A 26,915-nucleotide genomic window follows, 5' to 3' on the forward strand; every position below is an offset into this window, starting at 1 on the left:
TAACACAATTTTCTCTTTAGTTTTGTAAAAATTTATAACAATGCTTGTTCTCGTATTAATATTTAAATTTTGTGTGTTTTCAACAAAATCTGAGCAACTTAAAAATTCCGATTTAGCAATTCCAAAAACGGACTGTATTAGAACTTTGCTCCGTCTTCACAAACAACCACTTTTACCTACAAACTGTTGCCTAACAAAGTTATGTCCATACAAGAATAGTTCTGACGATATGAAGTCGAAATTCTTCCACAAATTATGCGACGAGAAAGTTTATTTGTCGAAAGAACAATCTCACGGATGCATTTTTGAAAATAATCTAAACAGACGAGTAAACAACGACACAAATTCCACGTCCAATAAAGAAAAGTCAGCTATCGCAAATTGCAGTGCAAACTTTCAAACGGCAACAATAAACGGCGAAACGGCATTGATAAATTCTGGAATTACGGAGGAATCCAAAAAGAGATCAGCGGGAAAGTACGTATTCAAATTGGAGGTTTTTGTTGGTTATAATTGCTAAAGCACGAACAAACAATTTCAATTATTGGAACGAAAGATAAATCGATTTTATGCGACAAGTTTTTGTCAAAAATTTAAAAGAAATTGATTTGTTCGCTTATTATTTATTAATTATAGTTTAAGTTATTCCTCTGGGCTTACCAACTAGTAAGCTTTAATTAATCTAAATCTAAAAGCTCGCTTAGTAGATGAGAAAATAATTCCCTAAAACTTGGTTTAGATTAAATATTAACTTAACTTGTAAAATATTGAAATACCTATCTTGTTTTTTTAAAGAGATGTGTAATCTCAAATTTAATTAGTAAAAGGTTATAGAGGTGATTACAAACATTATCCGATAAAATATTCCGCAGTCTTCTCCTATTAAGGATTATTATAATCCGGGGAAACCAGACTTTCCTCTCTACGTAATAATTTTTAACAAATCTTCCTGGTAGTAACTTTGCCCTAAATCAAAATTTTCATTTACATTAAATTAAAAATACAATATATTTCAAATTTTAAGAATTCAATAAATTTTAGCTTAAAAACAACTTTGACCTGTCTTACGAGTACAATTATGTCTTTCTTTAAAGGAAAATTTAATTTGTTTAGCAACTTTGTATTTAATTACTTAATTAGTAATTAATTAAAAAGACAATAATAAACTTAATTAACCAAAAATGTTCCACAAATAGAAAATAGACGCACTTCGTGAAAAATAATGATTTATTATTATATTCTTACAAGTCGGATTTTCTGTATGTCAATTCTGTATTTAAAAATAAAAAAATATTGCAAATGCACTTAACACACTATTCCTGTTTCTATTATTGTTTTATCCTTTATTTCAAAATTTTTGTTTAGTCTATAGTTTGCTTTGTCCAGCAAAGCCTGCAGCTTCTTTGACAAGTCTTGCAGCATCGAGTGCACATCCTATCGACAAAGTAACTCCACTTCCTCCATGTCCATAATTGTGTACAATTTTCATTACCTTCTCCCCAATTTTTCGATCTTCAATCTCTAATCGAACTTGATCACGACCCGGCCTCAAACCGGCTTGATCTCTAATCACGGGAGCTTTTGTAAGCGAGGGTAGATATTTTCTACAACCGGTCAAAATATGATTTTTATCACTGTCGTAGATACCGATATTAAAATCATTTTCTTGGTGAGTTCCTCCGACTATAACACAGTCTTCGTTTGGGATTATGTAATTTCCAGGTTCCGTATCAAGCATAAAAGTGTGTTTTTGCCACGGGGCGCGAACTCTGGCGATTTGACCTCTGATGGGATGAACTGAAGGGTCAGGGACGAGAGAGCGTGAATTGAGCCCGGAGCAATTCACCACAACATCAAAATGTGATAATTCGGCAAAATTATCGACTTTTCTCATCCGAATTTGGCCGCCTCTGTCCTTGAATTTTTTTTCTAAATATGGAAGGAATTTCGTCGGCTCCCAGATGAACCCCACGAATGCGTAACCACCGGTGAACTTCTCGCCGTATCTTTCAATGTAATATTTGAGTTGATCTTGCGAAAACTCGCTATGACCCAAACTAATCTTGATCCATTCCGGAGGTTTGTAATTCTTGTTAGTTGATAACGCCATTATTAATTGGAGGGAAATCCCCGTTACTTTGGCATCGCCGTTTTTCCATAATTTGAGAATATAGTCTTGTGTGGCTTTTGACCATTTTGTGAGTTGGTCAATTGGAGTGTTTTGGAGGAGGTAGGGGGACCAAAGACCGGCTGATACGTCACCTGTTGTTTGAGGACTTAATTTGTCCGTGAAAATGATGACTTCAGCTTTCGGACCCAATTCTTCTTGGATGGCCAAAGCCGATGGGAGGCCGATCACTCCCGCTCCTATCACAGCGACGGACAACATATTGACTGTTGAAACAAAACGAGTTATCTTATCGTGACCTTTGTTGCAGGCGGTGATAATGGGAAATAGACAAAGCAAACAGTTTTGTTTAAAAAACAGGATTGGTAATGATTTGGTATTTCTATTATAAATACAATTTAAAGATTAAACTATTAACAAAACTTTCTTTATTTTATACGTTTAAAAGTGTTATTTTACATATTTATACATTCATTTACAGATATTTCTGACTGCTAAATTAATTATTACGTTTAATTCTATTATTACGTTTTGATTAAAAATTTAAACAATACAACATTATAATGAAAAATTTACGACAAAATCGATTAAAGCTCCAGTTTTTTATATAAACGTGTTCATAGTTTTTACAATTTTTCTAATACCATTCACTACTTATGGTTCAAAATATTTTAATTACGGAAAATTTTAAGAGGTTTACAATTACAATAATAGTGTTTAGTAGTGACTTGTACAGTAGCGAATTAAAAGACAAACAAGAAAATTTTATTTTATTTTATTATAATTTTTAAATAATAAAAAATAAAAAGTATCAAAAAGCTGTGTTTGCAAATGTGTGTAAAATCTTGTGTTTTTCAGATCTATTAGCTCCACGTTAGGGTCCCCTTTTGCTCAAGCGGCCAATTCCCGAATACGCGATAAGAAAATTAGATTTGAAAATATCACAAAGATATCTGCAAGAATCTCTGGTTTGCAATTCTTAGATGTCCCCAAGGGAGAGGAAATGCGCATCCGTAACCTTAGACTGGAAGGAGAGCACTTATTATTCGAAGTCTTCTCTAACTTAATGGAGTATCTACAATTGAGCGAATTTCCTACAGGTAAACTAATTTTTCACCAATTATTTTTTTTTCAAGTCTAATGAATGAAAAAAGAAAAGTTTTGGCATTATTTATGATTTGTGAGAATAATTTTTAGATCAGTACCTAATTTCCTGGTAACCCAGTTACGCACAAGTTCATTCATCGAAAATCAATTTTCGTCGTAAAAGCATTAGGTCTGAGAGCCGACAAAGAGAACAAAATCGAAACTCTAAAATCATTAGAGTGAAACATCAGCGTTTCTAGTTTTCTACATGTGAAATATAAATTTTTAATAGGTTTGCACCGAGAAGCGACTAATTGTTTTTTCACAAACAAATTGAATAATTAAAACGAATTCTCAAAACGGCTAATATCTCCTCGAACAATTAAATATTTAAGCCGCTTTGAAACTCCTTTTTGCCGAATTCAAGTCAGGCTCGTGACCCGAAAGCGTTAATTCGGAGAAAATCGAAGACACAATTGCTCAAAGTGTTTTGTTTGTTCCAGATCTTGTCCGCGATGTCTTCCAGAAGCGGATCCCGTTTCACCTAGTAGCATTCCAGGTAATGGGCCGGACTGGAATAACAAACTTTCGGCGCCGTGACTAAAAACCACCCCATTTTCATAACTTTTTAACTTTTAAATACCTTAACCCTCGAGAGAAAATTATGCTGTTTCAGCACCTTCATTATCTCCCTTCGAATTTTGTTGCAAAACTTGGCATCATTTTCAACTAGACGAAAAATTCCGGCTAGTTAAAGTATGCTGAAGATGCGACGTGAACTTCAACTAAACTAACCCAATTTACACTGGAATGTATCAATTATGCACAACCATTTCTGCTATCTGACTTTTTTATTTCTGCGAGAACTGGCATGAAATGCTTTGCGGAAGTTTATAATCAGTTTGGGCTAATTTTTTGCTAAAGAAAACTTTACAGACTTAATTGTTCGTTTTGAATAATATAATTAACAGTTGAAAATTCATTCCGAGATGCTTCAAGTTATGTAAAAATGTTCTTTTTAATCTAACACTTAAATAAATTGCATTTTTATAAATCGAAATAAATCTCACCAAATTCAAAAAAATTCTTAAAACTAATAATAACTTTACTTATATTTTGTTTCGTTAACTATATTTTTTGTAAAATATTTATTTTGAACAGTGGCGGCTAGCAGGGAAAGTTTTTGATATTATATGTTAGACCAGTTTGTATGTACTTTTTGTTTTCTTGTATTTATGAGTGTAGTCAACGAGCAAACTGTAATATGCATAATCTGGAACAGAATTTTTGTCATCAGGACTGTATTTGCATTAGTTAAAAAGTAAACATATCAAAATTCAACGATTCTTTGAGATGAGCAAGGCTTAGAAGAGCACAAGAAGGTGCCGTTTTATGCTTTTTCTAAATATTTTATTTATAGATTTTTTTTACGTGTCATGTTTTTTCTATTTACGTTTGAATATTTTTACGTTGTTAACTTCCAGCTTAGATTTTCAAATTCGCATCTTTACATTTGTGTGTTTTTATTGTTAAATTCTTTTATTTTGAGGAGCCTCTTACCGACGCCACTGCACCTAAATCTCTAATGACTCTCTGATAAATGGCACACGTTATACCCCTCAACTTCTTCCAATTTATAGCACGAGTTACCAACTACTAAATATAATCGTTTCCTTACTTATCCTTCGCCGGAAATTAATATAAAATTTAAGCATCGTCATGATCCCATTTTCTTCTACCGCCTTTAATCATTTTATTTACAGCTCCTGAAGCTAGAATTCGCAACCTTATTGTGGATTATTTTTTGGACAGTGTTGACACTTTGCATTCCTTTCATGACTTTATTTTACTTTTGTTGCACTAAACGCAACATTCATCGACTTACCGAAGACGCATCTGACATCTCTTTAGATTTCCGAGACAAATGTGTAGAGCGAGCTTTAGCAGCTCTTCTCATTTTCTTTCTAACACTTGAACTGTAAGTATGGGTAAACTTTCCAATTAGGTGGTGAACGCGGTTTTAGTTTCCCGATCGTTTTAATTTTTCTGGGAAATGAACAGATTTCGAGGCAAATGTCCCATTCGGAGAGTACAACTAATCTGATTTTCGACGATTTCGACACTTTTTTGAGAAACACTCACATGCAGATGACTTTTGTCGCGACTACTTCTACTGATGCCGCAATTGAAGCAGTCAGGAAAGATTTGGAAGGTAATGGTACAGTCGCTGGTTTCTTAAGTGAGTTGATTTTGACAGATTTGGAGGAGTTGTTGGGGCGGAGGTTTCAACAAGAATTGGCAGTCGAGACGGGGATCGATACGGCTCTGGATACTCTCGATGAATTGATAACCGGTATCACAGTATTGATTTATTTTTATTGTGGCAAAATTTGAAAGTTATTTTAGCCAATGATGAAGTTACTTCACTAGTTTCTGCTTTGCTCGAGGAATGTCATTTAGCAGAAGTGGCCAAGAAGTTGCTACAAGACCGTTTGAAAGACATTTCGAGACAATTAACAATCACAAGACAACAATGCCGACCCAAAGATCGTCTTTTGTGTTACACCTTACAGTATACAGGCCTTGATGTCTCGTTCTCTTGCAGCAACGTGAGTGATTAAAATAGAACAATCTATGATTGATTTAAAATCACAAGAATATATTTAAATCAATTTAGTAAAGTAGTTTGCATAGTTAGTGCAATTAACAATATTCATAGAATTTAGAGCTTCCAGGAGATATCATACTTGCAGTTATTGCGCAAGGTAATATTTAATCGCGGTCTCTGGTTCCCTATCTAGATTCGTAATTAGCACAAGCCATAGATTACCAGATAATTCCAGAAAGACATTTGTGCTTATACACACTGCTATATTTGATTCTCCTTCTCAAATTACATTCTCGTGCTCCAATTTCATGCTTAAATCGGACATTTATCTATTTACATACAAGACCTTTGTGGACCTTATGCCTGAATATGATCAATTACTAGAAGTATTTATGAGCTGGTTGGAAAATGCATTTTATTGGTAAATATGCAATGGAGTAAAATTATCTAAAAATTGGCCGAATTGGTCAATATTAGATATACAAAGTGTGTCAGAACTCGTGCTTCAGAGAACAATTTCTAGTAATATAAAATACCAGGAACATGGAAAAAATGTTTCAAAAATTCTATCAAAATATTTTGACATTTATTTTTTGACATTTGACATTTTGTATGTCTATTGAAGATCTTGTATATGTTTTTTTACATTTATTTAGTAAAGGTACAAAAATTTTGCCAATAAAAGCCACAAATAACATTAAACAGAGTTATAATTTAGGATACAGTTTCCTTGTTTTCTCTTCTAATACCCTGTAGCAAAAAAATCTTGGAAAATTATTTTTCCAACAGAAATAAATAAAGACAAAATGCAAAAGTCGCATATCTTCAAAATTTTTATAGATAGAATTTTTTAAAGATTTTTTCCGTGTTTTTGGTATCTTACCTTACATGTCATTTTTCTCTGGGGCACGAGTACTGGCGCACCCTGTATGTGTAATATTAAAAAGTAAATATTTTTGTTACTCTTGCTTTAATATAAGTTTGTAAATTTCTGGAAAAATAAAACAAATTACACTATTTTAATAAAAAATGTTTTATCAAAGAGACTTAAATATTTAAAAAAATATATACATATAATTTTATTTTTCAAATGCAAAATATCGTGGAAAATCTTTCAAAATTGCACATTCGTACTCGTTCACAACAATCTTAAGCTATCATTTTCTGAAAGCAGCTCCTACAACTCTCCCAACGTGTTAATCTTCCACTACGAGGGCCCCACTCGTAAAACTCGGTTCACTATCATCAGGAGCCCATAAAGATAAGCTCCTGAAGAACGCGATCACACATATTTCTAAAAAACGACTCACCAATTCGGCGAAACTTCTCGTGCAAATTTTATTATTCTATTAACCCCTAAATAATAGCGAAATCGTGCTCTTTAGCACCGGCATAATTCCCCTCGTAATATTTTACGTGCTGATCTGTCTGTAACAATTTAGCTTTATGATGCAGGTGTAGACTACGTACTTGAGTTTTTATTGAAAAATCGATATAGAAACTTTGTTTTCAGTTGACAACAGATTTAAAAATCAAACAACTCGAACGCATGGAAAAAGAGAAGAAGTTTCAGAAAAATGTGGAAAATGTTAGGGATGCTTTTCGACTAGTTCCGCAAAGGGTTTCTACGGAGACAGCTTCCCACGTGGCAGGTGATACGAATGAATCGGGAATAGTGCACCTGAGGCCTTTTAATTATTTATTCCGAGTGTTGTTAATCACTAAACAGTTTTATTTTGCAGAAATTAAAAGCTTGTTGAGTAAGAGACGCAGTGAAATCTACAAATCGACTGATTCTTTAGACGAGTTATCAAGATCCTTGTCAAATTCGATTAGAAATACCCAGCGAGAGACGTTGCGAATCGTCGAGACGGTTAACAGGTGGGAATTATGGCGATGGTTATCGGTTTTAGGTGAGTTTTTAAAACGCACGCTCTTAATTAGAGGAGAGAGATTTTTCCATTCATAAAATTGGGATCGATTTCTTTCAACTCGCTCACCTTGTTGTAACCCAAATTGAGATTTACAATGTACAATTAATTGCAAGGACAGGTGCTGATCTGATATTCGAATCAAATAATTTATTGCCGCAGTACTTGAAAAACTTTTCACAAATTTTATGTTGGTGTAACGCAGCACTGGGTTTTTCATAGACTTTCCACTTAAATTATGCAGCTTTCTCAGCATGCCCTGAAACATCCTATTTTGTTTCATCCATAGACCTAACCACTCTGTATTCTTTGCATAATACGTAGTGCCGCCGGTTATGAAATTCTCTAAGTGATTACTCTTTGAATACTTTTGAATAACACATTAAATATGTACAAAGCGACGCCCCCCACTACAAAAAACGCGATTTTTAACAAAATGATCGATCCATCACTGCAATAATACCGCCTAAATTAGCACAAACAAAATTGTTTATCATTAATAAACTCTTGTTATCGTAAGGAATTTCAACAATGGTAGCTCTGGTTTGGGGAATATTGTTATGTGGGGCGCCTTGCGGAAACACAACGACTTCCAGAACTATACCTTTACTAGTATCAGGTGTTATCTTCACGACTTTAATATGTTTTGTAATATGGGGGATGGGAATTTCGGCGTTTTTACTGGGGACTCATGGACAATGTTTGCTATGTCACCCTCTCTACGACGAACCTCAATACAAGACCCTCAGTTTGGTCTTAAACCAAGGAGGAATCCTCAAAGAGGGCGTTTTCAAAGCTTTGCAACCCAACTATTCTTTACATATCGAAGACGTGCTCAAGTAAGTCACTTCCTCTCTGAGCTTCCCTCAAAATTCTTATTCCAGAAACTGCCAAAGAAACCAGCCCGCCTACATCACTTTTCACTTACAAAACCATTTTAACACCAACTCTGTCACAAATTACAAGTCTTGGGACGACTTCACAAGGGTTATTTCTAATTTTACTATCCCAACTAGCTCGGTGGAAATTCTAAGTCCTTCGCTTCAATTAAACCTTCAGTTTCTTGCATCCATTTTGTCACTTAATTTGACTCAATACCGGACTAAAATTTCCGGACCGTTGACTAAAAGAGACTTGAATTCGTTTGCTGATCAACTAAACACAGTCGCTAGGCAATTAACGGATCCGACGAGTTCAAAAAGAATCGATAATTTGGCGTTTACGGTGAGGAAAATTATTCATAATGAAACGGCACGACTGAAACAATTGAGAGATGAGCTTCTTTATAAAATAACAGCCCTTGAGATTCTCATTCATCCTTTGAGTCAACAGGCCAACAGGTCTTTGGCACATTTGAGGGATATTCAGCTGTTTATGGATACGCAAGGAGCGCTGATTGCCGAGAGAGTGAGTAATTAATAATATGTAACTGGAATAATAAACTTTGCTAAAAATTAATAGTTACTACAAACAATTTTCCAAAACATAAAAAACTTTTTAATAAACCATTATTGTACCTATAAAAAATTAGTTACTTGTGATAATTATTCTAAAGTTGTTTAGAACTAAAATTTGATTTTTGCTTTTCGTTACTACGAGTAAAAATTAATAACGCTTAAAGAGTTTATGCTGAGAGCATTTAGATAAATATAGTTTTTTTCTTTGTAAGTTTTGTTGAAGTAGGCAAACTTAGTGCGAAATTGCTTTCTAGTTTTTGGCTTGTCGCAAAACTCCAACTTCAAAGCGCTTACTACTTTAATTTTAATTACTCACATGTCTTAATCTTCCGGTTTTCAGATTACAAAGCAATTTTTGTTACGCTTAGAAAATTACTTGGAGGAATTAAGCAATTACACAACAACAAAAGTGACAAAAGAGATCGGTCGATGCCGTCCGCTTTGGGAAATTTTCCAGACGATGCGTTTCTCCATTTGTAAATTAATAGTAAATCCAACAGTAAGGAAAGACTAATTATTTATTCAAAAATTTTAATAAAATTGCTTTTTCAGAATGGAATTTCCGTGTCGTGTTTTCTTTTGATTTTGTTATCCCTGGGCATTGTACCCGTCGTATTAAATTTAGTCGAACATTACCGGGACCTTAATGAAGAACTATTAACGTCTATAACACATAGGTAGGCCATTATTTTAATTAGAATTTGGTGTAAATCTACATCAAAGTGACTTTAATATTCAAGTGTTGAAAAATGTTCTTTTAGACGCACCAGAGACGGGGTGAGAATAGATGAAGAGGGATTGTGGGCTACCCCTTCTTCAGAGTAAGTATCCAACGCTAAAATAATACTTTTGGATTCAATAATGTTTTGAAAGAACCCCTCCAGATGGTGAAATGCGAAACGGCCAGAACGAACCCTCGACATGGATTACGCCTAGGTGAGTTAAATGACTTTTGAAATATTTTAATAAAAATAAATTTTAGGCAAAGTAGCGAACCTTTACTACCACCGCTACCAAAGTGAGTACTTTTTTCAACTATCAAAAATTTTTTTTTAATTGCAGGACGCCTATTCCGTCAACTTCAAGAGCTCGCTCTCCCAAAAGGTAAATCAATAAACACAAAAACTCCCACTCTCAATTAACACAATTAGTGCAAAACTCAATATGGGTAAAAAGACACGTTTCAAATTTCCCTAAATGATCTCCACGTGATTATTAGAAAGTCTCTAAATCTCGGGCTATAATTTTGCACGTGATTATGTAATGAATGCATTTCAGGCTGGCTACAATAGCGTCAAGGATATCAGCTGCTAGGTCAGTTTAAATAATTTTAGGCTTCGAATTAGTGAAATTTATTATGTCTAGAGTGCCGCAGATTCCCTCTATATCGAGAGCAAGGTCGCCAAAAAGGTGATGTCTTGGAATTTTGCACAAGTGGTTATTAATATTTATTTCATAGAGGACGACATGAGTCATTCAAACTAATAGAACCGATTTGCTGGAAATCAGGGTAAATTATGGATGAGAAAGAATTGCAAATGTGAATGCATTTTTCAGATCACTCTCGCCAAGAAGTTGGCTTTGAAATGACATTTTCGTTTTATTTAGAAATTGACCTCAACAACCCATTTAGCAAAAGTTTAATTTGAACATAAATTATTATTTATTTTATGGTTCATTTATATCACTGCAATATAAACATTTTTATAATTTACGTGTTTATTAATTATAAATTTGATTTAATTTTTTGCTGCCGTTTTACAAATATGTATGTATTAATTAGTAATTAAATAGGTATACCTTCCCATACAAAGTTTAATGATGTTGCTGTAATGCTGCCATACAAATGCAATTTTGTGTTCAACAATTAATTTATTTATAAAAATATTAATTTGCGTAACAAAAATAGATTTATTATAATATATATTATGTATTATATTACCCTAGTGGTTATTTAAATAAATACTTGTACAATAGTTGTAGTAAATTCATAATAAATTTATTTACAATGAAAAGTGTGTTTTGATTTTTGTATTCTTGTTTTAAAACAAACCAGACATTAATACTATCGTAGAAGCTTTTAAAAATTTAACTTCCTTTCAGAAGGAAGCCTCTGAAATCAATATTTATAAACCTTCCACATGAAAATTCATGTCATGATCAAACTTTACTTAAATTGAGCTTCTTCAGCAGTCATAGGATTATAATAAGAATACGAATTAGTTTTGTTAAAAACGCAGTAAAATTGGGCAAATGTTATAAATGTTTTAAGTACAAAAATGTTTTTAAGAATGCATCATATTATTGTTTAAAATATTAAAATAGAAAACTTAAACAATCAGTGGTTTTTATTGTGGATACTTAATAACGAATAAAAGGCTATCAATTTAAAAATTTAAAAATGGCTTAATTTGCATACAAATTTTATCTGAAATTATGTGTTAAGATCATGTACCAGTAGTCTGGACAAGTTTACGATGTCACAAGATGGAAATTTTGCCACAATAAAAGTCGAAAGTTAATTGAGTGGGACATAAATTTTAAATAACATAATTCGCGACGAAGAGGTGCCGCCCTAACCCAGACCTTCACCGAAAGCGAAAGTGGACCACCGAACTCAACGCGCGTGTACTTGTGTAATTTCGCATCGGTATAAAAATCCCTTGAAACATAGATCACAGCATCAGTTTCTTTGCAGAAAGAATCAAACAAACACAATGTACAAAGTAAGTCTGTGGCATACTCCAAAATAAATTTGCTACAATTTTTTCAAAAATTTCAGTTCGTAGTTTTCGCCGCCGCTTTGGCCTACGCCAACGCCGGTCTTATCGGAGCCCCCGCCGTGGCTTACTCCGCCGCTCCAGCTGTCAGCAGCTCTTACATCCACCAAGCCGCCCCTGTCGTAGCTGCTGCTCCCGTCGCTTACGCTCACGCCGCCCCCGTCGCTTACACTCACGCCGCTCCCGTCGCTATCCACGCCCCAGCCGTCGGTGCTTCCCACCAAAGCGTCGTCCGCTCCCTTGGAGGCAACCAAGCCGTGTCAACCTACTCCAAAGCCGTCGACAGTGCCTTCTCCAGCGTTCGCAAATACGACACTCGCATCACCAATGATGCTCTCGCTGTAGCTCACGCTCCAGTTGCTGTAGCTCACGCTGCTCCCGTTGTCTCTACCTACGCTCACGCCGCCCCAGTTGTATCCACTTATGCTCATGCCCCAGTTGCCACCTATGCTGCTCATGCCCCAGTTGCCACCTATGCTGCTCATGCCCCAGTTGCCACCTATGCTGCTCATGCCCCAGTTGCCACTTATGCTGCTCATGCCCCAGTTGTTGCCACCAAAACCGCAGCGGTTGCCTACTCCCCAGCTGCCGTTGTATCTCATGCCACTTTCTCCGGTTTCGGAGCTTCCTATGCCTGGTAAGCCAAGACCTGACTGCGATTTGTACAGATAGTTTTAATGTTATTTATTTATGAAAAATAAATAAAAATATAAAAATATTATGAAATTTTATTTCACCTAGGTACAGAAAAAAAGATTAGTTTCAATCCCTGTCTTTAAAATTGTTATGACTAACTTTCCAAAAAAATTACCAATTGCCTAATAAAAAACTTATTTTAAATCCATTTGAATTTATTATACATATTTTCAAGTAAAGTAAGATACCAAGAACACGAAAAAAATTTTGACATTTATTTTTTGACATTTGACATTTTTTTATATCTATATAATGATACTGATGATCTTGTATATGTTTTTTTACAATTATTTAGTAAAGGGACAAAAATTTTGCCAATAAAAGCCACAATTAACATTGAACAGAGTTACAATTTAGGATACAGCTTCCTTCTTTCGTCTTTTAATAGCCTATAGCAAAAAAACTTGAAAAAATATTTTTATAACAGTAATAAATAGAGTCAAAGTGCAAACTTTAAACCCTCATAACTTCGAAATTTTTATAGATAAAATTTTTCCTGGTACCTTACCTTATATGACATTTTTCTCTGCGGCACGAGTTCTGGCGCATCCTGTATGTATTAATTTATATTAGAATTTTTTCTATAAATAAAACACTAAAGCACATTTTTATTTTGTTTGCTTTTTCTAAAAAATTACAGTATTTTAAAAAATATACAAAAAAAACTTATTTTCAAGTAAAAAAATCATAAGATATTAATAATTAGGTAATTTTCGATTAAAATTAATGTTTTTCTACAAGCAGAAAAATTAGTAAAACAATAAAATATAACAACCTTTTTTTTATCAACAAAAACGTGTTTCATTAAATAAGATGAAATCATCAGAACGATAATAGATTCTGTAAGTTTAATTGTTTTCCAAAATTTCATTTTTTTTATACATACTTTATTAACTGTGAACGACTGGTTTTTTTACCGTGAAAATATGCCGCAGTCGAACGTTAAAAACAGTCTTGCATAAAACAATATCGTTTTTTCCTAATAAAATTTAATTATTTAAAATATTTCAAAATTTGTTTTTCAGTGCGTGAAATGCCGTCAGTATATGAAATAAGCACTTTAGGCACTGATGTGAATTTCGAGTATTGATTTCAATGTATGAAATTAAATAAAGTTTTATCGATTCAAAGGTTTAGAGAACTAAACTGCAAAAAATTTTGTATGCATCACATACGCAAATACCGTGCGATCAAATAAAAAATAAATTAGAGTAGGCGTCGATTAAATTCTACAGTTGGCAACACATTGGCTGGGAATCTGGGCTGGAAATTTTCCACACAAACTGTAAGTGAAAATGACCATCCACCGTTTTCCTTTTGTACAGCAATAAAAATTTTCTGCCCTAAAGTGAACATTATTTCACTCAAAAGGAATAAAACTCAAACTTGTCAAAGTTTCCGCTGACATTTGATGTCAAAAATCAGGATCGCCATCTGGAGGACTTGAATCACCGAATCACTCTAATTTATTTTTTTTTTGATCGCAGGGTACAATATATTATAATTATAATAATAATAGATTGAGAAACGCTCTCTTTTGTAGCTTCTTCTCTTAAAACTTTATTTTGCGTACTTAATACATAAATAGCTACGAGTATTTTCATGTTTCCGCATTATTCTTGTGTGTTTAGTGTAATGAGTAATTTTTTTATCTACGTTTAAAAATTTTTGTTGTAAAAATGAAAGAGGCTTCATTTTTTCTTATGATTTCTTTATTTATTTTCATAAATAAGTTACACTAAAACTATCTGTACAAATCGCAGTCAGACCTCGATTTACCAGGCATAGGAAGCTCCCAAACCGGTGAAAGTGGCATGAGAAACAACGGCAGCTGGGGAATAGGCAACAGCGGCAGTTTTGGTGGCAACAACTGGGGCATGAGCGGCGTAGGTGGCAACAGGGGCATGAGCGGCGTAGGTGGCAACAGGGGCGGCATGAGCTACAGCAACTGGGGCATGAGCATAAGTGGAAACAACTGGGGCGGCGTGAGCATAGGTGGAGTATACGGGAGCGGCGTGAGCAGCGTAGGTAGAGACAACGGGAGCGGCGTGAGCTACAGCAACTGGAGCGTGAGCTACAGCGAGAGCATCATTGGTGATACGAGTGTCGTATTTGCGAACGCTGGAGAAGGCACTGTCGACGGCTTTGGAGTAGGTTGACACAGCTTGGTTGCCTCCAAGGGAGCGGACAACGCTTTGGTGAGAAGCACCGACGGCTGGGGCGTGGATAGCGACGGGAGCGGCGTGAGTGTAAGCGACGGGGGCGGCGTGAGCGTAAGCAACGGGAGCAGCAGCTACGACAGGGGCGGCTTGGTGGATGTAGGCACTGCTGACAGCTGGGGCAGCGGAGTAAGCCACGGCGGGGGCTCCGATAAGACCGGCGTTGGCGTAAGCCAAAGCGGCGGCGAAGACTACGAACTGAAATTTTTTTAATTGTATTAAATCTGGTTTTGGTAAATGGGGTTGGAAGAACTCACTTTGAATGCCATTGTGGTTTTTTGGTTTAGTGAAGACTGATAGTGTTGACGACTATTCGGCGATTTTTATACAAATTTGTTGCACAATTGAGAGCCTCAGGTGTGGTCCACTTTCGCAAACGATGAAGGTCTGGGTTAGGGCGGCACCTCTTGTTAATAATTGCAGATTTTACATAATGTTGCAGGAGCAAGGTGGATGTGCTAATAATGACTAAGCATTATTTTAAAAATAAATGAAGAGGCTAATTTAATCACGAGACAAAAAAAGACAGATGCATTTATAAATAGTTATAATACTTTGAATAGATAATAGATATTTTTTACAATTGCAGATAATTTCGTCATTAAAATAAAAGTACCTATTTATCAAGTCAATAAAAATATGAATTTGATTTGGAACTACGTAAAATCTTGTTAAGAGGTCTTGCAAAAATTTTTTTCACAATAACAAAGAACAACTTTCTATTTGTAGGTACACCCAGAACATTTATAAATGTGTCGCATTATAATACCTACGCACGATTTTAGCTCTAGTTGTTGTTTCTATTACCTATCAAAATAGCCTTCAGAGGAGACTTATTAGCAAGACTTTCAATTCAACAAATGTTAAAAAATTATTTAGGCGCAGGTAGGAAATACATGTTTATAAGTTTTCTAACTATTTTTACGTGTACGAAACAACGGAGGTATAAGGATCCTATTGTATTTTTTATTTAGTTATTAATGTTCTGTTTAATTTAAAAATTACAAATAGTTCGCTCAACCTTTTTTCTTGGTTTTTGTTATTTATTATTGTAGTTATGTGAGTTATAGACTTATGGACTATGTAGGTTATGTAAACTCAACTCAACAAACTTGAAAAAGCTGGTTTGAGGTTAGGGAACTGTCAAAGTGACAGCGACTCATCAGCTTTTAAACGAATTCAAAAAATGAATTTTCTATTTCTTTACTTAGTAATGTAAATAAGCAAAATCATGATTGGATAATAATAATAACTGTTAATAAGACATTCTACATTTATGTTATATAAATTTGTAATAAATTATTGCCTTTCGCCGGTAAATGTGATGCTTTTTAGAAATGATTCATTCAAGGTCGAAAACAGCTCCCTGCTGCATTAAATCCAAGCAAGAGTCAAGTTCATTGGTGCATTAAAATTACTGTTTTTGCCGACTTTGTGAAAATCTAATGGGTAACAATCTCAAGAAAATGATAACTCCTGAAGAATATCATCAGGCAACGGATGACTTTGAGCCAGTGGAAACGTTCAAATTTCATTCTACGTTCTCTGAAGATTCAAATAATGGTTTGTATTTCAACGATTTTTACTTACCTGAAGAAATCGTCACGATTATCCTCAATTACATCCCTCCTAAGCAAGTTTTAAAAGCGAGCCTTGTTTGCAAAAAATGGTGCAACATTATCAAGTCTGATTCATTCTGGTCCGATATTTATTCAAGACAGTACAATAAAAAACCGAAAAAATTGCCTTGGTACGTTTATTACTGTCTTCTAACAAGTGATTATTTTGATAAGAATTTAATAAAAAATGGAAATGGACAGAACCAATACCAACACTGGAAAATTGTGATGAATTATGGTGATGGCTTTAGAATTGAAGACCCGCCTTGTGGTTCGGACCCACTTCCGTCTGATACTCCTGAATTTAATGGAAAAACTAGCTGTTTTGCAACTTCTTACTATGAATGTAATAAATTCCAAGACGTGTCTTTAAATAACAGACTTTTGAGACTTATTTTTATGAAATATAAGCCACACATTTATTTAAGTGAATGGGTGGCTGCTAGATTTGATTGCGGCAGCGTTTATCGTTTGATTTGTAAACTGTATGGTCGCAAACAAGATAAAACTAAAAGCCGCTCTAAAACATCTAATGAAGAATATAGTAGTGATGACACTGAAGAAGAAGAAACAGAAGAACCTCTCCATGTTGAACAGAAAGAATTAAGAGTGGAGCAGTGGGCTGGTGCTACTTGGTCTAAGGTACAGTAGTAGGTATTCTAACAAATGTAATTAAAAACTCAATTTGGTTTATTTAGGTTGAAATGGTTGTCAGTGAGTATCCTCCAGGAGTAAACAGGATTATCTTTCAACATGAAGGAAGAGATACGCAGTTTTGGAAAGGCCACTACGGTAGTAAGATGGCTGGGGGCGTTTTAAAAATATTATTTGATTCAATTGAGCCTCTGGAGTAAATGTGATTGTTATGCTTTGAAAATCTAATATAAAGAAATGTTACCAATTTCAAATTCTATTGTACTCGTATTTTGTCTTAATAAATTTAATAAAAGTTCGTCTTTGTTTGGGAACCCCTGTTGTCATTACCTTACGTCGAAAACCCGGTCTTAAGAATATTGGAGGTTAGAATAACAGATGGGTAAGTAGTCCTTCATGTTTTACTCTCTAATATAACCCCAAAACCTTTTATAGACCTAAATGAGGCTCGCAAGGCCCTCGAAGCCTGTCTCAATGAAGACCAGCGGAAGCAATACTTTGACCTCCTCCGCCAGTGGTTCTCCTTCAAGTCCCCCATAACTCGCACAGAGTTCGACACGGAAGTCCGCAAACTCCTCGTCAACGAAGACCAAATCCGCTCTCACAACTACTTCCTCCTCGCCCTCCTGGCAAAACGCACCTCCAGTAGAACAAAAACCACCCGAAACACCTGCGACAAAGGCGTCTTCGAGTGCGCCGACTATGTCGATTACGTCCAGCCCTCGAGCCCCACGATACTGTCCCCCGAAGAGTACGAAAACCGCAGCGCGGCGGCTGAATTATTCATGCCCGATTCTGGGTTTGTGTCCACCAGAATTGCAGTGACAAGTTGGGAAAACGGCCTCGATGGGGCCGAGGAGACCGTGACGGAGTTGATAGTACACGCGTGTCAGGTTTTCGTTAAGAATATTCTGACAGCGATGATTTCCAGAATGAAGGGGTATAAAGTAAGGGATGGGAAATTTCAGTATGGGTTTAATTTACCAATTCCTGATCCTTTCATCAGGAATTTTCACAATGTAATTGATGAAACTCAAGAGAGCAAGACTGAGGTTTTGGATAAGGAGGATACGTTCATTCCGAGGTCTAAGCCGAGTTTGGAAGTTGCAGAACAGCAAGCCGCTTTTGCCTACTCGTGCGCCAAAAAAAGAAAGTGTGATAAAACCTTAACCGTTAAGTTATTATACGAGACTTTGAAGGAAAACCCGCAAATTCTGGGACTCCACGAGATGCAAAGTGTTAATTTATTTAAATTAAGTTTGCAAGTCGATGAATAAATGTTACAAAAGTTTGAGAACTTCTGATTCACATTACGCAACACATAACCTCACTTCCCAAACCCAACACAAATATCTCATGTTTTAAGAAATAAAATGATGAATATTTCTAAAGTAGCCTTACGCACGAGGTAAATTTCTCCAATTATCCGTCTCAGGTATTATGTAACTCTGTTATAGGGTGTCTCGAGTTCAACTAACCTCAAAATTGGCCGGTTTTGCAACCACCACTGACGAAAAAATCGAAATCCCAAAACGCATCCCCCGTGGTCCTACTGACATTCTCCGTGCGTTGGAGAGCACAGTTGGAAGGGACCCAACAGCTGGCCATTACAAATACCATGATGACCCATATCTGATTCCATTGTCGAACAGTGGAAAACGCATTTTTGCGTTGTCTCAAGAGGCCGGTCGTAAAGCGGCTCATTGGATAAGGCGCGAACATGCCGATTTGTTTCAACACAAAGAAGCAGATCCCATGATTGAGGCCTTTGTGCCCCCGATGGTCTATAGTGAAAACAGCGAAGTTGCTGTTAGTGATCTCCAGAAACTTATAAAAACAGCTCAAGTGAGTGATGCCGTTATGGTTTATAAGTTACTGAAAGAAAAAGGGGCTGAGGTCACCCCTGAGTTAGAACAAGGATTGCTGGAGTTGGTTTGTTACCAGAATTGCGAGGATGGTCTTTCTGATGAGTTTATCGAGGAAAAGTGGTTCAAACAGTCGAATAAGGGTAAGGAGAAGTTGAGGAAAACGTGGAAGTAAGTCACCAGTGACTGGAAAAGCTCCTCTTACATTTTTAATTTTTTGTCAGGGATGGCGATTTTGCTGAACAACTTTTTATGGACTTGCCCAATAAAACCCCCGAAGCTTACTGCGCCATAATCCAGGGAATGGCTAAGTACTATCAAGTAGATAGGGCCATGCAATTGTTTGAGGAATCTCAACAAAACAAGATTCCTCTCAATACTAACACTTACAATTCTTTAATTTCTGTCGTCAATATTATGAAAGAAAGTTTTGATTTGAGATGGTCTCTTGTCGTACAATTTCTCAACCAAATGAAAGATGCTAAACTCAAACCGAACTTGGGGACACTAAATTCAATACTTGGCTCACTTAGTACAATGGGTCCTCCAGTGGGAGCAAAAAAATTCGCCCTTATGACATTGTCTCAGTTTAAAGAATTGGGAATTGAACCTTCGTTGGGGTCGTGGAGTTTTGTTTTAAATACTTTCTATAGAGACAGTAAGTTAAGTAAAAAAATTACAACAAAAAATAAACAAGAAAACCGTAGGGGGACCAGTGAGTACAATTTTGCACGATATACTTAATTTAGTAGAGAATAAAGAACATCAAATTCGGGATTTGAAAGACATTAATTTTTTTGTAACGGCAATGGAAGTATGTCGGTACTCCTTAAATGACGTCTCTTTGGGTAAACGCATCGATCGTCTATTACATCATGGCGAAAATTATAACTTAATAGGGGATTCATACAAAGAATCGGTTTACTAGTACGTTGAATGAGTCAATCTGTTTTTAATTGCTGTGGATCGTCAAGTATAAATACATCTTAGTTGACGTTTTTAATTATGTAATTTCATAATAGATGTAATTTATGCAAACAAAAAGTTTACTTTTTATTTTTAATACGTTATGGAGATTACTATCAGAGAAATCGATTACATTTTCTACAAATTTTAAATCATTGGAACGTCCGGAAAAGCAACACAGTTGTTAATCGGCGTTTAATAAATCTCAACCAGTACTGTACCTGCTACTTTAAAATATAAATAAACTCATTGATTAACTGACTGTCTACATTTAGTTTAATTTAGGTTTTGAGTTATTAGTTTGTTCTTGACATGTGTTCTTGACTCTCCACGGCAATTTAAAACATACATTACATATTATGTTTCTATTCAAAAAAATTTTAGTCGTCACTATTTTGCTCTTCTTTGCGCTAATCTCCCAATCGAAGAGTTCATGAATGACGTTTACTACAAACTCGTACCTCACATTTACGTACCCGAACCCGCGATAATGGCTGAAGTACTCAACCAAGTCGACGTGAATGGTGCCATCGAATACTTACCAAAACTATGGTCAGACTTGGTCATTTTCGATCACTCACATCGTGAAAATCTTATTGAAATGGTTCTAAATGCGATGACAAATAACGAGGAACTTCTCACTCCTGATTTAAATGAAAAATTCGCCAATGTCGGGTGGGACATTTATTCTAGGTTTGACGATCCAGAGAATTATAAAAATAGTAAAATGAAGGCAGCATTGACGGGGGATTTGTTAGGAAAAGTTTTACTATTATTAGCGAGGAATAAAGAGTTCGAGAAAGCGTGTACTGTCATGGAAAAGTTAGACAAGAATCAGCAAAGTATTGCAGGAGTGCCGAAAGTTGAAGCGTTAGATAAGTTTGTTGATTTGTGTATAGAGGAGAAAGCACCTTCACGAGCTATAGTAAGTTAGAAATTAGCAAGTCTTGTGTAGCAAACGAGCGTAGCCAGTCGTAAAAATGATTTTTTACCACTGGCTATGAAAGTATTTTTTTTATATTGAAATGAAATTTTTTGCAGGCTTGTATTCAATATTGTGTCGACTGTGGGTTTGAGGAGGCTAACGCTATGGCAGTCAGACTTCACAAAAAACTCAATTTGGACGAAGTTTTTCTCGACAGGCTAACAAAAATCGTGGGAGACATCTCACTAGTTAGTGCTAAAGGCTCTGTATAAGTTTTTTTAATAAAAAATATTGTTTAACAACTAGTTTTTGTTTCATATACTTTATTAATCTTCGGCGAACCCTTGACCAAAAAAAGTCAATCAAAGTTTTACAGCGATTGTCAAGGATGCGTTCTGGTGAACTACTTCCACACAATCAATCATGAATTTTTAACTATTGAACTTTTACTCCCTCGTAGCTAATCATGAAATTTAGTTCATATATCGCACACCTGTGGCACATGTAAGATTTATGTTCCGGCCGGTATGATATTAGTTTTAATAGATTGGATATTAGTGAGCTATATAAGTGCAGGTGTTGTGATCAAATATGATTTTTATAAAATGTTACTTGAATTGGTGGTTTCAAGTGTGTTTCTTTGTGTGACTAGAGGTGACAATTTTCCTTCACTCCTCACCACGAATGCTACTTTAGGTATTTTTAAAACAAAATCGAGACAAATTCAACAGTCTTTAATTCATTTTAGCCGTTATCATTGACCGCGAATTCATATCAAACGAATACGAGGTTATAAAACACGCAATTGAATCCTACTTAGTATACACAAAACGGGAAATTTTGAAACACGGAGGGCTTAACGTCCAGTATTATTCTTGGACTACTATTAACATCAAGAAAGGTGAAAAATGTTCAACCTGTGTGACAAATTTTCATTACTAAATTTTTTGAAGTAGAAATTTGAAGTTTTAATCATGTGTATAAAAAATCACTCGACGATAAAAGACTACTTCATCTACTAAAATTAGTTGATAAAACATAAACAGTAGATAAAAATTACTTTATTTCACTAGACGATAAAAGACTACTTTATCTACTGAAATTAGTAGATAAAAGCACTCTTTAACATTGGGTACAAAATAAATAAAACTTTTATATCTGTTTTTAACCTTGTTAAACAAGGCATTATAAAAATTTTAATTTCGTAGTATTCATAGATTTTGACAATCTTTTTTTTAAGCAAAGGTTGGTGTTATTTCGTGTATCGTAGGAGTGTGAAATAACATTTTTTATACTATGTACTAACAAATATCGAATAAAAGAAAATTCAAATTTCTACTCATAAAAACAAAATATTTTTTTAAGAGCAGCAGCCTGTATTTTAACCGAAAAATATTGCAGATGTTACTGCCATTTTTAGTATTGCTTCATGTTCTGATACTTGGCGATTATTTCGACAGGCTAGAGACGCGAATTTATTACATATGGCAATTTCTGGTAAACAATTTTAACTTTTTTAACAAAAATTTTAACCGAAGTATTTAGAGTCAGACTGTCCGAGATTACCGCCCGATGAGGCAATTACAGTACCACTGATAACACGAGGTGAAGAATTACCTCAACTGTTACTAGATCTCCGAACAAGGCAGACCTACAACTGGAATTCAGCTTTTATTCTATACGACGACACTTTAAGTAATAAACGATTTTATTGGGGAGAAAAATTGACTTGATTTTTAGGCAGAGATCAAGTGACTCGAGTTGTAAAATCCATAACAGCTCAGTATTCAAATTTGCGGGTAAACGCCGCTGCTGTTTCTCTTGTGAAACTCGAAACGCACCTCCCAATGGATGAGATCCGAAAACAAGTCAAACAAATCCTCACTTCGGTATCAGTCAAAACAGTCGGACTCAACTTTCTCGCGATTATCGGCTTTCAACTCGTCGAACTTTTGATGGAATATGCGAAAATGTTCAGACTTGTTAACACCCGAACCCAGTGGCTCTACATAATCTCAAATACTCATTACAAACACAAAGATATTAACCGTTTCCGGCAACTGTTATCAGAAGGAGACAACATTGCGTTTTTGTATAACAATACCATAAATGACGACACTTGCACAGTATGTAAGCCTCCTAAAAATAAAAAATTCTAGTCGTGGTTCTAGGGGGGCATTCAGTGTCACTGCGAGGAAATCCTCTCAGCTTTCACTCGTGCTTTAGACGAGGCGATTCTGTTCGAATGGGAGACTTCCAGTCAAGTTTCGGATGAGGAATGGGAAGCAATCAGACCCTCGAAACTCGACCGACGAAACTCCCTTTTGCAAGGGATTAAAACATATTTATTACAACGTGGCCAGTGTGACAACTGTACCTCTTGGTTGATGAAAACAGGGGATACTTGGGGGCGGGAGTATCAACAGAATGGGACAGACAGTGGAGGACTCATCTCAGCCGGGAACTGGAGACCCAGCGATGGGCCTTCGATGTCAGATGAATTGTTTCCACATATTGTCCACGGATTCAGGAAAAGAAACCTTCCGATAGTCACATTTCACGTATGATTACTACGTCAGGTGTTCCATTCTTGCAAAAAGTAAAATGTTGGGTTTAGAACACACAAAGAAATTTACTTTTTGCAAAAATGGTACTGCTTGCATAATCTGATTGTTTGAACAAAATTTTAGAACCCTCCTTGGCAAATAATCAAATTGAACGAGTCTGGCTCAGTTTTGGAATACACAGGAGTGATTTTTGAGGTCATTAAAGAATTGTCAAAGAATTTAAATTTCACATATACTGTGGAGTTGGCAAAAATCGATCAAGTCTACTCGTCTAATTTAACCAAAAATGAGGCACAAGTCATTACAAATTTCATCCCTGACTCGATCATAGACATGATCCGTAACAAATCAGTCGCCTTCGGCGCTTGTGCTTTCACTATAACCGAAGAAAACAAACATTTAATCAACTTTACTAGCCCCATAAGCACTCAAACTTACACATTTCTGGTCTCACGCCCCCGTGAATTAAGCCGAGCTTTACTTTTCATGTCCCCTTTCACCGGTGATGTAAGTATTAAGTATTTGTCGTGGTTAAAAGGGATTCCAAATTGGTATTTACCAGACTTGGCTGTGTCTCTCGGCTTCGATTATTTCAATGGGTCCAATACTGTACTACATCCACAAATACAGCCCCGTTTACGAATACAAGGGTTTAAGTAAAAGGGGTCTGTCGTCGGTGCAAAACTGTATCTGGTACATGTATGGGGCTCTTTTGCAGCAAGGTAAGAGAAATCTGGAAAAATCCGGTCATCAAGGTGACAAAAACCAGTTATTCGCGCGATTAGAAAAAAGTAAACAAGGTCGGAAAGTGATTTTTCAGGTGGTATGCATCTTCCTCAAGCTGATAGTGCGAGGATTATTGTTGGGGCGTGGTGGTTGGTTGTTTTGGTTTTGGCCACGACGTATTGTGGGAATTTGGTCGCGTTTTTGACTTTTCCCAAAATTGATATTCCGATTACAACGATTGATGAGTTGTTGGCCCATAGCGACACTGTTACTTGGAGTATGACGAAAGGGAGTTATCTAGAACAGACTTTGAAAGTATTTAATGATCTTTGAATCGCTTTTTGAATTGATTAGAACTATTTTTAGTACACTACTGAACCAAAGCAAAGGTATTTGTACGATAAAAAAGTCGAAATTGGGAATTTTAAACATATGATTTTGGATATTCAGAATGGGAAACACGTTCATATTGATTGGAAAATTAAGTTGCAATATATTATGAAAAAACAGTACTTAGATTCGGATCGATGCGATTTAGCTTTAGGTGTCTAATTAGTCTAAATAAATTTTTTGGAAATAATTTTATTTCTTCAGCTCAAGATGAATTTTTAAATGAACAATTAGCAATGGTCGTGTCACAGGACACTCCATATTTAGAAATAATTAATGATGAGTAAGTCTAAATTGGGTGTTAAAAAAAACACCAAATTTTTTTTAGGATTAAAAAATTGCACCAAGTAGGGTTGATTCAAAAATGGCTCACTGATTATCTCCCCAAGAAAGACCGTTGTTGGAAAAACAATCGACACATAGTCGAAGTAAACAACCACACTGTCAACCTGGATGATATGCAAGGAAGTTTTTTTGTTTTATTTTTAGGTAATTTCCGGTTATTGAGAATTGTTGTTTCAGTCTGACTTTCAGGTTTTCTCCTGTCATTTTTTATAACAATCGGGGAGAAACTCTGGTACAAATATGTAACGAAGAAAAAAATGAAAATAATCCAGCCATTCACCACATAATTTTATTCAACAAGCAACCATTAAATATGTATCTAATCTAAACAAAATGCGAATAAATTGATTATATAAACTGTTAGTAGTTCTTAGCAATGATGTAAGCTTGCGAAATGATCCTTGTTTTTGAAGACCGATCCCCAGGCACCATACTGATTATCCTTTTTGTCGTTTTTCCGTCCTTCGTCCTTTTTCGAAAAGCTTTCGAATGATGTTTTTCTGTAAAAAACTTTCTCACTAAACCTGTTTTAAATTTATGCAAAGTCGGAGCGAAAACCCGTTTCTGCTCGGTAATGACTTACTTGGATGATTGGCCCCAAGAGGCCTCAGCTACTTTGCTGGAGATGGAATCGCAAACGGCGCTTTGAACCATGATGATGGTGACTTGGGATTTTTTAAGCCGCAAATAAGCTACGGAACGTGGTGTATGAGGGTAAGAACTTGGAGTTCTAGACGGTTTCCGGAATTTCCTCTACGACTGCCTTTTCGGGTTCTTAGGTTTTTATCCAAGCTACAATCGGAAGAAAATTATAAAATAAATACTGGAAATTTTAATTTTGTCTGTTTTTACGTACCTTACAACTTGATGGAATTTGGAATTTAACACAAATTCAAGAATTCTCATTGACACACAAGATTTTCAAACAGGAGAAAAAAAATTATAACTCTTCGAAAATCATATCAAGAAAGCCAAAAACAGACTAAGTCGGTCTGGAGACTGAACGATTTTATATAAGAGTAAGAACGTTCGTGACGTCACGTACGAGTTTTACCATTTTGCATATTTATTATCGACTTCTATGAAGCTTTTACATTATTTATTAATTTGTAATTAATTGCCAGAGTAATAATAATTGTGCTTAATCATGCACAGAACTAAGGGGTAGATTTCTTTTTAAAACAATAACATTGTCATATTTTGAAAAATAAAAGATTTGTTCTTTCAAACTATTTTTTGAAAGAATAGGTAATGAAGAATTTTCTAAAGAACCGGAGATTACCTTGAATATAAATAAACGGAAAGAGTCGCGACAAGATCTAACAGAAACAACGAAAAACGAACGGAAATTTTTCATTCCGGAATTATTTGCAATTAACATAAATGTTTGCAAAATTCCCCGATCAAAAAAATATTACAAACATGGCTCTAGTCACGTACTTTAAGAAAATAATAACTTACTACTTTTATTTTGACTCGAATGTGCTTGAGGTTTGTTCAAAACTATAGATTTACAATGCATTATGAAAAATCTTTGCTAATTTTAATGTTTAGCTTTTTAAAAATGCCATTCCAGTGTTTTACATAAATTTAAAATAAAAACAACTTATGCAATGTTTTTTATTTACCCACTGAATAAAATTATTGAAAAATAACGTCTAGGACTTTTATTAAATACAAACAAGTGGACTTTAGTCCAGACATTTGATTCATAAAATTGTTTTTGATTTTAAAAATGTTAAATTTAAAAGATTTGGGCCAAATGACTCAAACAGGTCCTTTGCCGGTAAACAAACTAATTTTTAGAAAAAGACAGACACATTGGAAGAGACCAAATAAGGTGATGCTATTTGTTTGAATATTGCATCAGCTGATTTACGAATGGATTTATTAATTTATTCCTGCATCTATTCACATGATCATCCGTAGAGACTATTTTTGTGCCTTTTTACA

The 26,915-nt window shown here is 35.2% G+C and overlaps 9 protein-coding genes across 14 annotated transcripts; 6 read left to right on the forward strand and 3 right to left on the reverse strand.

The window, feature by feature from the left end:
• Positions 1 to 15: 15 nt before the first annotated feature.
• On the forward strand, positions 16 to 11,140 carry LOC123007884 (prominin-1). Of its 5 annotated transcripts, none has more exons than XM_044403373.1 (20): positions 16 to 477; positions 2,987 to 3,228; positions 3,718 to 3,773; positions 4,978 to 5,192; positions 5,239 to 5,426; positions 5,472 to 5,567; positions 5,621 to 5,823; positions 7,336 to 7,735; positions 8,274 to 8,592; positions 8,638 to 9,160; positions 9,551 to 9,709; positions 9,763 to 9,887; positions 9,972 to 10,031; positions 10,084 to 10,146; positions 10,193 to 10,228; positions 10,273 to 10,314; positions 10,489 to 10,524; positions 10,576 to 10,620; positions 10,670 to 10,720; positions 10,768 to 11,140. In XM_044403373.1, the coding sequence occupies exons 1-20, from the start codon at positions 41 to 43 to the stop codon at positions 10,793 to 10,795; spliced, it is 3,324 nt and encodes a 1,107-aa protein (XP_044259308.1). In that variant the 5' UTR covers positions 16 to 40; the 3' UTR covers positions 10,796 to 11,140. The 5 variants fall into 5 exon arrangements, with proteins under 5 accessions (XP_044259308.1, XP_044259309.1, XP_044259310.1 ...); XM_044403374.1 differs by having other exon boundaries at positions 10,297 to 10,314; XM_044403377.1 differs by lacking the exon at positions 16 to 477 and adding an exon at positions 2,440 to 2,493.
• LOC123007885 (D-aspartate oxidase) lies at positions 1,210 to 2,389 on the reverse strand. Its single transcript, XM_044403379.1, has one exon. It carries the CDS (start codon positions 2,387 to 2,389, stop codon positions 1,367 to 1,369), a length of 1,023 nt encoding a protein of 340 aa, XP_044259314.1. The 3' UTR covers positions 1,210 to 1,366.
• Positions 11,141 to 11,813: 673 nt separating the features above from the next.
• On the forward strand, positions 11,814 to 12,708 carry LOC123007418 (larval/pupal cuticle protein H1C). The gene is made up of 2 exons (XM_044402712.1): positions 11,814 to 11,936; positions 11,993 to 12,708. The coding sequence occupies exons 1-2, from the start codon at positions 11,928 to 11,930 to the stop codon at positions 12,629 to 12,631; spliced, it is 648 nt and encodes a 215-aa protein (XP_044258647.1). The 5' UTR covers positions 11,814 to 11,927; the 3' UTR covers positions 12,632 to 12,708.
• Positions 12,709 to 14,380: 1,672 nt separating this feature from the next.
• LOC123008122 (larval/pupal cuticle protein H1C-like) lies at positions 14,381 to 15,324 on the reverse strand. The gene is made up of 2 exons (XM_044403749.1): positions 15,163 to 15,324; positions 14,381 to 15,103 (listed from the first exon to the last, which is right to left on the reverse strand). The coding sequence occupies exons 1-2, from the start codon at positions 15,172 to 15,174 to the stop codon at positions 14,462 to 14,464; spliced, it is 654 nt and encodes a 217-aa protein (XP_044259684.1). The 5' UTR covers positions 15,175 to 15,324; the 3' UTR covers positions 14,381 to 14,461.
• Positions 15,325 to 15,641: 317 nt separating this feature from the next.
• LOC123008120 (F-box only protein 6-like) lies at positions 15,642 to 17,476 on the forward strand. 2 transcript variants are annotated; one of them, XM_044403746.1, is made up of 3 exons: positions 15,642 to 15,790; positions 16,257 to 17,166; positions 17,223 to 17,476. In XM_044403746.1, the coding sequence occupies exons 2-3, from the start codon at positions 16,351 to 16,353 to the stop codon at positions 17,376 to 17,378; spliced, it is 972 nt and encodes a 323-aa protein (XP_044259681.1). In that variant the 5' UTR covers positions 15,642 to 15,790; positions 16,257 to 16,350; the 3' UTR covers positions 17,379 to 17,476. The 2 variants fall into 2 exon arrangements, with proteins under 2 accessions (XP_044259681.1, XP_044259680.1); XM_044403745.1 differs by having other exon boundaries at positions 15,643 to 15,790; positions 16,241 to 17,166.
• LOC123008121 (transcriptional adapter 1-like) lies at positions 17,444 to 18,469 on the forward strand. Its single transcript, XM_044403747.1, has 2 exons — positions 17,444 to 17,560; positions 17,614 to 18,469. Exons 1-2 carry the CDS (start codon positions 17,557 to 17,559, stop codon positions 18,453 to 18,455), a joined length of 846 nt encoding a protein of 281 aa, XP_044259682.1. The 5' UTR covers positions 17,444 to 17,556; the 3' UTR covers positions 18,456 to 18,469.
• A 3-nt stretch (positions 18,470 to 18,472) lies between these two features.
• Positions 18,473 to 21,239, forward strand: LOC123008119 (protein PTCD3 homolog, mitochondrial). Its single transcript, XM_044403744.1, has 6 exons — positions 18,473 to 18,586; positions 18,636 to 19,214; positions 19,268 to 19,701; positions 19,751 to 19,970; positions 20,394 to 20,934; positions 21,051 to 21,239. The coding sequence occupies exons 1-6, from the start codon at positions 18,552 to 18,554 to the stop codon at positions 21,204 to 21,206; spliced, it is 1,965 nt and encodes a 654-aa protein (XP_044259679.1). The 5' UTR covers positions 18,473 to 18,551; the 3' UTR covers positions 21,207 to 21,239.
• A 119-nt stretch (positions 21,240 to 21,358) lies between these two features.
• LOC123008118 (ionotropic receptor 93a) lies at positions 21,359 to 25,319 on the forward strand. Its single transcript, XM_044403743.1, has 13 exons — positions 21,359 to 21,630; positions 21,683 to 21,835; positions 22,336 to 22,431; positions 22,480 to 22,629; positions 22,675 to 23,060; positions 23,106 to 23,495; positions 23,625 to 24,008; positions 24,064 to 24,223; positions 24,322 to 24,542; positions 24,594 to 24,771; positions 24,822 to 24,900; positions 24,946 to 25,106; positions 25,152 to 25,319. Exons 1-13 carry the CDS (start codon positions 21,462 to 21,464, stop codon positions 25,247 to 25,249), a joined length of 2,625 nt encoding a protein of 874 aa, XP_044259678.1. The 5' UTR covers positions 21,359 to 21,461; the 3' UTR covers positions 25,250 to 25,319.
• Positions 25,320 to 25,545: 226 nt separating this feature from the next.
• LOC123008123 lies at positions 25,546 to 25,883 on the reverse strand. Its single transcript, XM_044403750.1, has 2 exons — positions 25,819 to 25,883; positions 25,546 to 25,754 (listed from the first exon to the last, which is right to left on the reverse strand). Exons 1-2 carry the CDS (start codon positions 25,866 to 25,868, stop codon positions 25,655 to 25,657), a joined length of 150 nt encoding a protein of 49 aa, XP_044259685.1. The 5' UTR covers positions 25,869 to 25,883; the 3' UTR covers positions 25,546 to 25,654.
• Positions 25,884 to 26,915: the final 1,032 nt, after the last annotated feature.

Source organism: Tribolium madens, unplaced genomic scaffold (genome assembly GCF_015345945.1).
Source record: "Tribolium madens isolate multiple individuals breed KSU strain unplaced genomic scaffold, Tmad_KSU_1.1 Scaffold_3;HRSCAF=73;Tcas5.2_LG2, whole genome shotgun sequence".
Taxonomy (NCBI): Eukaryota; Metazoa; Arthropoda; class Insecta; order Coleoptera; family Tenebrionidae; genus Tribolium; species Tribolium madens.